This window comes from Trypanosoma cruzi, genomic scaffold (assembly GCF_000209065.1).
Source record: "Trypanosoma cruzi strain CL Brener 1047053517115 genomic scaffold, whole genome shotgun sequence".
Lineage (NCBI taxonomy): Eukaryota > Euglenozoa > Kinetoplastea > Trypanosomatida > Trypanosomatidae > Trypanosoma > Trypanosoma cruzi.
In genome coordinates this window covers 161863-171280 of record NW_001849496.1, presented here as the reverse complement: position 1 = coordinate 171280, position 9418 = coordinate 161863, and the positions used below count along the sequence as shown (strand labels likewise).

Below are 9418 nucleotides of genomic sequence, written 5' to 3'. Positions count from 1 at the left end.
TGCCATATTTTTTGTTTCCCAAACGCTGCGGCAGTTGGTAAAGTCCAAATTTGGCACGGCCGACCTCGTGTCCCTTGAATCATTTTTGAGCTGGTTAATTGTGCAGCGACACAATTCGCTAAATGCCTCCAGTGTGGATGTATTGATTCGTCTTTTATGTGCTGTGGTGAAGCAGGGCTTTTGTGATGCCCCGGAGCTGCAGAGTTTCCCTCACCGGGTGACAGCTGCGTTGAAGCTGGAAGAATCCAACTGCTCGGACGGGCACATTGCACTCTCGTGTGCGATCCTTGTCGCCTTTATTGAAGAAGCGGAAAGAGCAGAAGGAACGGCACGCAGTCTTATTAACCACAAGCGAATGATTACATGCTTTCGCAATGCGTGTCTTCTCCCCATATTTCGTGCCGCTTCGCAATGCCTGAAGCGGATCCAGCAGACGGACGGAAAGGCCATTTGCGGTTTAGTAGCACTAGTGAAGCGCATTCTATTGTTTGATTTTACGTGTTCATGCGATGAGGCGGCAGATGATGTCATGACATGTGAGTTTCCTCTGGAATGGGCCGCGGACCTTGTCGATCAGGGCCTGCTTGTGAAGCTGTTTGATTTGTACGCCACACCAGTGACGAACCCGAGTTTTCTGTGTGACGTGTTGGAGGCCATCACGCCCCTTGTGTCGGTAAATGCGCCCCTCTACTCCTCTCGACAACAGCAGGCGGAGTGGATGAATAAGATTCTTTCTGCCACATTGTCTATTATGGAGTCGCGCTCTCACTTGGAAGAGGCCACGGTTCTGCGGGAATTTTGCCGTCTACTGAATCGCATTAAACCAAATTTTACGATTGATGAGATGCGGAAGGCTCCCTGCTACCAGCGGTGGGTTCGAGCTGTCGCTGAGTTCACGAAGTTATGCTTTCAAAACTGGCATCACGCACGACAGTCATTTCTTTCTCTGACTTCTATTTGGGCCAAACTGGTAGGCTCTCAATCATACTGCAAGGACGGGTGTACATTATTTGAGCTGCTCGCACCAGATGTGTGCCTCTCGTACATGATGTCACACCAAGAGCAGGCGGTGCGGTTTGCTACGAGCGGAGAGGCATCTTTATTTGGGGAATACATTTTAGATGAGGACGCGGAGACGAGTTCACTGGAGTTTGAATTCGTATCTCAAATTCTGCGTTTCTGTGGGGAGGAGGCGGAAAAGTACATTGCCAAGGAAATATCTTCTTTGCTGGAGGCGCTGAAAATACCTGAAGTCCGGTCATCACCGCAGTTGTTTTGTGTGTGTGAGCGCCTGGCGTTTATCATCACTCTCGCCAGTTCATGGCTGGGTTCGTACCGCTTCAGCCGCAATGGACGTGCTTTGGATTCCACTGTGCTGCTTGCTTGCTTGAATGTTGTCAGACAAAGCTCTCAGATGAATTTTTCCCGTTCCCTGCCCTCTGCAACGAGCCGTCACTTCCACAGATCTCTTTTAGCGTTTCTGCGTTTTGCGTGGCATATAACTCTTTTGAATAGGATGGATGGGTCGAAAAAACTGCAGGAGTCGTTGCAGCTTTCACTCGCCGCGAAGGATTTTGGCACACTTGCTACTTTTATTTTGGAACTGGTGGTGGACGAAGTGTTGGATTGCGTGTGTTCTTGCAGCGACCAGACCGTGTTTGAAGCCATACACCTGTTGAGTGAGATGGCTCAATCACCCTCCACGGCGGTGGTGTTGAGGAAACTGCCTCAATTTGATGACACTCGACTTATGCTGGATGCGAGCAACGTGAAGACATCGAGGAACGCGGCCGTGTTCTACAGAGTAGAGTACCACCTGTCACGTATCCGGGCACAAGTTCATTTTCTTGGGTGTAATTCAGAGTCTTCGAGGGCAGATTTTGTGCGGCCCTTGTTTGAGGAGCTTGAGATGTGCCTGAGAGGAGGGATGGCAGTTGCCGATGGCCAGTTGGATTCCTTCACTCGAGTCATTTGTTTGTGGCGGGGCGTATTTCGCTCGTGCGTTGGCCAAAATGAATACAATGTGCTCTTAAGACGTTTTTTTCCCTGCCTTTTTCTCCTGACGCAGCAGCTTCAGAACCAGCTGGGGACGGTGTGCGGCGTGCAGCTGCTTCGCTTGATCAATGAAATTACTGAGAACCGTTATCGTCGCATAAACTTTGGTGCCAACGGTGTGGAGGGATATCATCTTTTCCGTGAAGTCAGTAGCTCTTTGGAGATGGCAGTTCATTTGGTACGAAGGGCATTGGGATCCGGTGAGTTGTGCCTCGGGGAGTGGGGGTTGAAGTGCCTGAGGATATTGATTCATACGGGACGTAATATTCTGTCAGGGGGTTACTGTAACTTGGGGGTACTGCGCCTCTACGAAGACAAGGCATTGAAAACCTGCTTGACCGTCCTATGGCAGGCCATGATGTTAGTGGACCGTCACCGTTTCTGCCAATATGAGAAACTTGCAAAGGCCTATCTCATGCTCGCAGGTGAACTCCTACGGGAATTGCATTTGTGGTTTCTCTGCGAGGTACCCGTCGGGGAACTTCTCCACGTCATTCATATGTTGGAAATTTCTCTGGGCTATTACATCTCCGGTTCCGCGTCACTTGCATCGCAAAGCGCGGACGCGCTCGGTATATTCACAGGCGTGTTGTGCTGTGCGGAGTGTGACTCTGTGGAGCACCGGGACCGCGTTTGTGGCTCCCTGCTTCACGCCGATCCGAATCTCTTCTCACGCCTTTTACGGTTGACGTTGGATGTCGTCTTGTCACGGAAATGCCCATCGTCGAAGGCGGAGGTTCTTCTCCGATCGCTTATTGCCTTGGACGGGGAGTCGTTTCGGCGGTTAGCGGGGGAATTTGCGGAAATTGCCCTGTCGGCCGGCAAGGATGCGGAGGTGAGGGCGGCATTTGAGCTATTGGGCTCGAGTGCGTGTGAGTCCGTTCGCAAAAACAACCGCAGCCTGTTCACAAAAGAGTTTCAGCACTTTTCAACGCTTGTGACCGGCTGCCTTGGTTGATTTTTTTTCCCCCCATCAATGCCATTATTTGCACTTCTCTGTGTTGTATCACCCCGTTTCTGTTTTTTGTTGTTAATCTTCCTCTTGATAGTGAAGTTGTTGGTGCTGTTTGCGAGGATGCGTCACAATACCCGCGGGGAATTTTTATATAAACATGTGTATATTATTTACTGCTGCTTCTGGTGTTGATTCCGCCTCTTTCTGCCCTTTTCTTTTATTACTATTATTATTATTTGCTTTCTCTCACCCCCTTTTTTTTCCCCTCTCTCCACGGAAAGGAAGGGAACACGAAGGGAACGACGCATGAAACACATAGTGGGCGGGGTATTGCGAATGCAGCGCTGCGTCGCGTCACTCGCAGGAACGACATTTTTTGGCCAATTACGGGGCCCATCACAAACCCTCGCGCTCGGTTGCAGCTCCCGTGCGTACATGATGTCGGCCACCCCGTGCTGCCTCGGGAGACGAATCAAAGGCAAACGCTCACGGCACCGCGAGCCCGCCGAAGGCGACTGGTTGTGTCAGTGCGGCGAACTGAATTACAAGTCAAAGCGAGAGTGCTTCAAATGTGGCGCTCCCGCACCGCCCCTTCCGCCCGGTGTTCGGCGGCCATCGCTGCCCGGAGAAGACCCCCACGACTGGGCGTGTCCCTGCGGCCAGATGAACTTTAGGGGAAGTGTTGTGTGTCATAAGTGCCTGCAACCCAAACCGGCGCCCCCGCCACTCCCCGGAAAGGAGGTGACGCTGTGGACGTGCCCCAAGTGCAAGGGGGTCAACAGAAGCATTAGGAATTACTGCTTCAAATGCTCCGCACCGTCCCCATTACTCACATTTAAACCCGTTGTGTAGACATTGGATTGCACAGATGTGGAATTTGGTATGATACATTCACTTTTTTTCCCCTCACCCCGCCAAGGAGGTGAGAACAAGGAGGGCACCTGAAGCTGTTCTCATGCTGGCAGTATTATTTGAAGGGGTAAATATGACTGCTTTCACTTGATTTCTGTTATTTTTTTTTTTTTTTTTTTTTTTTCTTGTTGTACTAGCTCCCACCTTTTTTGCATTTCCATAGCGATAAAGAAACAGCAGGCCAAAGATGAACTCTGCGGCGCAGAATGCTCCCGCCATTTCACCCACCGCGACAATGTCCACAGGACCGCTTGATACAACATCGAAGAAACGACTTTTTATGATGCAGCGGGCGGAACGGCTTCGGGACCCAAAGGTGCGGCACATGGGCATTGACAAGGAAGCTCTTGATGATCAGGTGCGTGAAAAAGAGGCCCTACGGCGTCTTGAGCAGGAACGAAATGAATTCTTTGACCGACAGGCATTGCTGATGGACCGACATGCGCAGGCATTACAGAAGGAGGTGAATGAAATTCGGGCAGGGCGTGAAAAGGAACTACAAGACTACCGTGAGACATTCCAAAAAAAACACATGCGTCGAGAGTGGGATCTCAACGACCCCACTTGGAAGGTGAAGGATTTGCCTGCCCGTGTGGGCGACGATGATCCCCGCAACGGTGTCTCATCCCTGCAGAAGTTTGAGGGGGAAGATTTGGACTTTAAAAATCGTCGCCGGGAGCAGCAACTTCAGCAGCGGGATTGGGCTCAGCAGCAAGTAGAGGAGAAACTCGCCAAGAAGTGGATGGAGCAGGAGGCAAATCATGCGTTTGATGAGCGGAATGAGGAGGTTAACCGCCGCATCTATGAAGTGGAGCGAAATATTGCTGAACAGCGCCGGTTATCCCATAAGAATCAGGCCGAATTCAACAAGGCGTTGGCAGAACAGAAGCGTCGCGAGGCCATCCGTGACAAGGAGGAGGATACACGCAAGGGCCTGGAGGAGATTCGGTACCACCTCGAGGGAGACTTCCTTAACGAAACCGAAACCATGGTGGGTGAGCTTGGCAAAAAGGTGAAGTCCGATCGCTACAAGGGAATGACGGCGGAGCAGAAGGAGCAGTTGTACAAGGACCAGGCCTTACAGCGGGATGCCATGCGGCGTCGGCGGCTGCTGGAGGTGGAGGAGGAGAAGCACTGGGGACAGCAAGAGAACCTTCAACTGCGCATGGCGAACGCCCTGGAGAGACAGAGGGAGCGTGAACGCCGTGCTGAACGTGAGGCTGTTGCCGCTGAGCAGAAGAAGCAGAAGGAGGCAGCCGAAATTCGTCGGAAAAAACTAGATGAGCTTTACACTAACGCTGTGGATGAGGACTACTACAAGTACTGGGACCTCTGCATGTAGACCATACCCAACACACACAAACAGGGAGGGAGAGAGAGAGAGAGAAATAGTAGAAATCAAAATAAACCACGAACGACAACAAACCGGGGTGGAAGAAGAAAAGAAGAAGAAGGGAAATAAACGTAATAGATATGTCAATTACGATAGAAATATCTTGTTTTGTCGCTAGGCACACATCAGACGCCTGTATTTTGAGTCGTATACATATATGTATCTGTGTGTTGTTTCTTGTTGGTGTATGTATGTATTTTGAGTGTGTGTTTGTTTTTCTTGTTCCAATGTATATGTTTGTTTGTTTGTTTGTTGTCTCATCTTTTTTTTTTTTTTCTTTGAAATTTTTATTCTCCCTTTGAGCCATTTACTCATCTGCCGTGCATCCGGCGGTCAAATTTGATTTTATGCTTTTGTTGTTGTGGTGGTGGTGGCTGTTTTTATTGGGTGCATGCTTCTGGTATTTTTTTTTTCCCCCTCCCCCATATTTTCTTTTTTTTTTTTTTTTTGAATTTTGGCTTTTGAGGTGTCGTGCCTTTTTTTATGGCTTTGCGCAAAGAAGATACACGTAGCACGCAGGATGATTCTTGGTGTCGGTGACGGTACGTTTGCCATTCTTTTTGTTACCGTAATTGGAATTATTGTAACGCTTATTGGATCATACGTACAGCCGCGTTTGGCGCTGCCCATCGGCCTGGTCTGCTTTTTGTTGCCGTTTCTTCTCTACGCGTGTATCCTCTCCGCCCCGCACGGCCGCCTGCCCCCACCGCTGCCTGACACACCGTACAATAGAGAGCGACGGCTCCCGCCGGATGCAGTTGTGGTGGATCACCTTCTCCCTGTTCGCATTGGGGTGATGATCCTTCTCTTTCTTGCGTTCTTTGCAGCGGTGGGGTACCATGTCCTTCTTGTCATCTGGGAGCCGCCGTATAAGGCGCCGAGGGTGCGGTGTCTACGGGAGCAACTGAAGGAGTTGCACCCGACGTGGTATCGGTGACACCAATTAGGTGGGGCGGGTGGTTTTTCTTGTTGTTGTTGTTGTTGGTTTCCTCCTAAAGCGGTCCGAAGTTCTCCCAACGGCACTGTGCAGGTTGCCGCATGCACATACACATCTGGTTTCGTGTGAGCACGGCGTTCACGGTGTACTGTCACCTGGGGGTGTGGGGACCGTTCTCTTTTTTTCGTTGTTTGTGTCCACTTCTACACACACACACAGACACACAGTCTCTCTATTTTTCTCTTTATTTATTTTTTAGTTATTTTTGTTTTTAGCGAGAGGTGGAAGCGAAGAAACACGAAGGAAATAACAGGCAAAACAACCCAAAGCAAAAAGGAGCAAAGAAACAAAATTAATAGGAAAATCTTCTAACGCGTCGGTACCCTTTTCATGTCAGAGGATCTTGCGTACAAAATCATAGTGATTGGCAATGTTGGTGTGGGGAAAAGCAACGTGTCGTCGCGGTACTGTGACGGGACATTTTACGAGGACATTGTTCCAACCATCGGCATGGACTTCAAGTACTGCCATAGTACAACACTAGAGAAAAAACCACGCACCGTGCGGCTTCAGATTTGGGACACATCCGGTCAAGATCGTTTTGTCACTCTGACAACGGCGTTTTATCGAAACTGCAACGGTGTCATGCTTTGCTTCGACATCACAAATCGTGTCTCCTTTGAGGATGTGGATGAGTGGTACGATCGCCTGAGGACAAATTGCCCCAATATGCCACCCGTCATCTTAGTGGGATGCAAATTGGATCTTGTTCAAAGAGAGGATGTCAATGATGTCGGCATCTCGTTAGGGAGCCAACGGCAAGTGGAGAAGAGTGAGGCCGACGCGTGGGCGAGGAGCCACAACTGTCTGTGTTACTTGGAAACGAGCGCTAAGGAGAATAGAAACATCTCAGAGGCGTTTCAGCAGCTAGCAACATACGTGGCGCAGAGCACGACCCCACCACTGGAAGGGGGTCGCAGTGGAATCAACGGACGTCATGGAAGACCGATAAATCGTGAGATCGAGGGGAAAAAAGGCTGCTGCACCGCCTTCTGACGCCGTTGCAAAAACGGCGAGGGGGGAGGGGGGGGAGAGAGGGGAAAGGAAAAGGGAAGAAAAAAAAAAAAAGAAAAAAAGGAACAACACCAACTGGATAATACCGAGAGGCAAAAAAGAAAAAAAAGAAAAAGGAAGTTTGGAGAAGTCACGGGTTTTTTTTTTTTTTTTTCTTTTTTGACTGGAGTTTCTTTATTGTTGCTTTTGTTTTTTGATTCTCTTCAAAGGGTTTCTGGAGGGAAATGTGCGGCCCGGTGTGTGTGTGTGTGTGTCGGGGAGGGGGGAAAGGGGGCGCAGTGGAGGATGGTGCGTTTTGTTGAAATCTCCTGTTTTCTGCATTCATCACCTCATTGTTTTATGTTTTGTTTTGTTGACTACAAATTTACCGCATTGGGGTGGGCGGGTGGTGGTGGTGGTGAATGTTTTTCTCTGTTTTGTTTTGTTTCGTTGTTTGTTTGTCCTGTTAATTCAGTACCCCCACCCCTTCACGCAGAGAGAGAGGACTTCGGCGGTTGCTGGGCTCTTAAAAAAAAGAAAAAAAAAAAAAAAAAAGACTGCCGCCACCTTGTGAGTTCACAAAGAGGGAGCTTGGTTGTCACGGCACAAGCCCTGATGTATCTTTTGTTTTGGATGGTGCGTGGATGCGGGATAAATTCCACTGTCCGGTCTGCGTGTGTGTGTTTGTTGGTGGTAGGGGGGAGAAAGGGGGGAGTTGTTGGGCAAAATTCACTTCCCCCTTCTCCCCGGCTGCCTCTTTATTTTGCATTTGTGGGAATATGAAAAAAAGGGGGTAAGAGGCCACACGCTGGGGCTTATGTGCTGCGTGTTTACTGTTCACCTCTCGCCCAGTGTTGGTGCTGTACCTTTCTGTTCATTTTATTCCCTCCTTTTATATGTGTATATATTTTTATTTAGATTTCTCTCTCTCTCTCTATCTGTGTGTGTGTGTATTTGTTTGTTTGCCTGGTTGTCTTGACTCTTTCAGGCTGCAAGACATCTTCCATGTCCTTTTTTTTTTTTTTTTTTTCCTTTCTGCTTGCCTGTGTGTGTGTGTGTGTGCGGTCCTCCCGTGCCGTGCCAAGGACGCATCGCACCAGAAGTGGTGTATCTTGTGCGCTTGTTTTTTTTTTTTTTTTGTTTTTTTTTTGTTTTTTTTCCTTTTCTGCCGCTCTCCGTTTCTTTGCTCACGCGTGGAGGAACGAAAGGAAAAAAGGAAGAGAGCAATACAACAAAACAACCCCGTGCAAGCGAGGAAAAGAAATAATTTGGGAAAGAAAAGAAAAGGAAAGGAAAAAAAAGAGGAAAAAAGAAGGAGGGGCACTCGACGCCATGTCCTCTTCATCCGCCCCTGGAGGGGACTGCGACTATATCTTTAAAATCATCGTCATTGGTGATAGTGGTGTGGGAAAATCATCTCTGACGGTGCGTCTATCAGAAGATGTCTTCTACAAGGACTACGCATCCACCATCGCCATTGACTTCCGCATGCATCAGATGAATTACATGGATAAGCGTGTTCGCCTGCAGATTTGGGACACCGCTGGACAGGAAAGATTTCAGTCCGTTGCCACTGCCTTCTACCGTGGTGCAAATGGTGTGATGCTTTGCTTTGACCTCACTCACCGCCCCTCGTTCCTCCATTTAGATCAATGGATTGAGCGTGTGCGTCAGCAGGCCCTTCCAGGAATACCATGTCTGCTTATTGGATGTAAAAGCGACGAGGCCCGCAGTGCACGACAAGTTTCAAAGGAGGAAGCAACCGCCTGGGCGCAGCAGCACGGCATTTCATACATCGAGACAAGCGCAAAAGAGAAGGAAAACGTGCAATATGCGTTTCAGGAGATTACCAAAGAGATCTTTTTGGATATGAAGGACCGCAACGGGAAGCCAATGGCGTCGGGCGGGAAGAGTGCAGGAAGGTCAGAAAGCGTGAGGTTAGATAGCCAAGGAGGAAGACGCAAAACCTCCGAAAGGGGCAGGTGCTGTTAGCACAAGGCCAAGAAGGGAAGGGATGGAGAAGACAAAAGGGGGGAAATTTGGGTTTGATACCTTTTGCTCGTGACGAAATAGGGGAACAAGGCGGGTTTAGTCCGCGTGCTGCTGCACGAAC

At 49.4% G+C, this 9418-nt stretch overlaps 6 protein-coding genes across 6 annotated transcripts, besides 9 other annotated features; all 6 read left to right on the top strand.

Annotated features, from left to right (window-relative positions):
* Nucleotides 1–3013, top strand: Tc00.1047053503689.40 (hypothetical protein, conserved; the record flags this gene model as incomplete). Its single annotated transcript, XM_800896.1, has 1 exon — nt 1–3013. A coding segment is annotated over one exon (3013 nt), but the record flags the coding sequence as incomplete, so codon positions are not given.
* Nucleotides 1–9418: a sequence feature (heterozygous, Esmeraldo-like haplotype).
* Tc00.1047053503689.34 (hypothetical protein, conserved) lies at nt 3317–3862 on the top strand (the record flags this gene model as incomplete). Its single annotated transcript, XM_800898.1, has 1 exon — nt 3317–3862. One exon carries the CDS (start codon nt 3317–3319, stop codon nt 3860–3862), a length of 546 nt encoding a protein of 181 aa, XP_805991.1.
* Nucleotides 4023–4049: a microsatellite.
* Nucleotides 4110–5264, top strand: Tc00.1047053503689.30 (flagellar protofilament ribbon protein, putative; the record flags this gene model as incomplete). The annotated part of the gene is made up of 1 exon (XM_800895.1): nt 4110–5264. The coding sequence occupies one exon, from the start codon at nt 4110–4112 to the stop codon at nt 5262–5264; it is 1155 nt and encodes a 384-aa protein (XP_805988.1).
* Nucleotides 5550–5569: a microsatellite.
* Tc00.1047053503689.20 (hypothetical protein, conserved) lies at nt 5836–6252 on the top strand (the record flags this gene model as incomplete). The annotated part of the gene is made up of 1 exon (XM_800894.1): nt 5836–6252. The coding sequence occupies one exon, from the start codon at nt 5836–5838 to the stop codon at nt 6250–6252; it is 417 nt and encodes a 138-aa protein (XP_805987.1).
* Nucleotides 6643–7308, top strand: Tc00.1047053503689.10 (small GTP-binding protein Rab7, putative; the record flags this gene model as incomplete). The annotated part of the gene is made up of 1 exon (XM_800893.1): nt 6643–7308. One exon carries the CDS (start codon nt 6643–6645, stop codon nt 7306–7308), a length of 666 nt encoding a protein of 221 aa, XP_805986.1.
* Nucleotides 7352–7388: a sequence feature (T-rich).
* Nucleotides 7464–7487: a microsatellite.
* Nucleotides 7729–7773: a sequence feature (A-rich).
* Nucleotides 7834–7860: a microsatellite.
* Nucleotides 8429–8470: a microsatellite.
* Nucleotides 8579–8619: a microsatellite.
* Nucleotides 8638–9297, top strand: Tc00.1047053503689.4 (rab1 small GTP-binding protein, putative; the record flags this gene model as incomplete). Its single annotated transcript, XM_800897.1, has 1 exon — nt 8638–9297. The coding sequence occupies one exon, from the start codon at nt 8638–8640 to the stop codon at nt 9295–9297; it is 660 nt and encodes a 219-aa protein (XP_805990.1).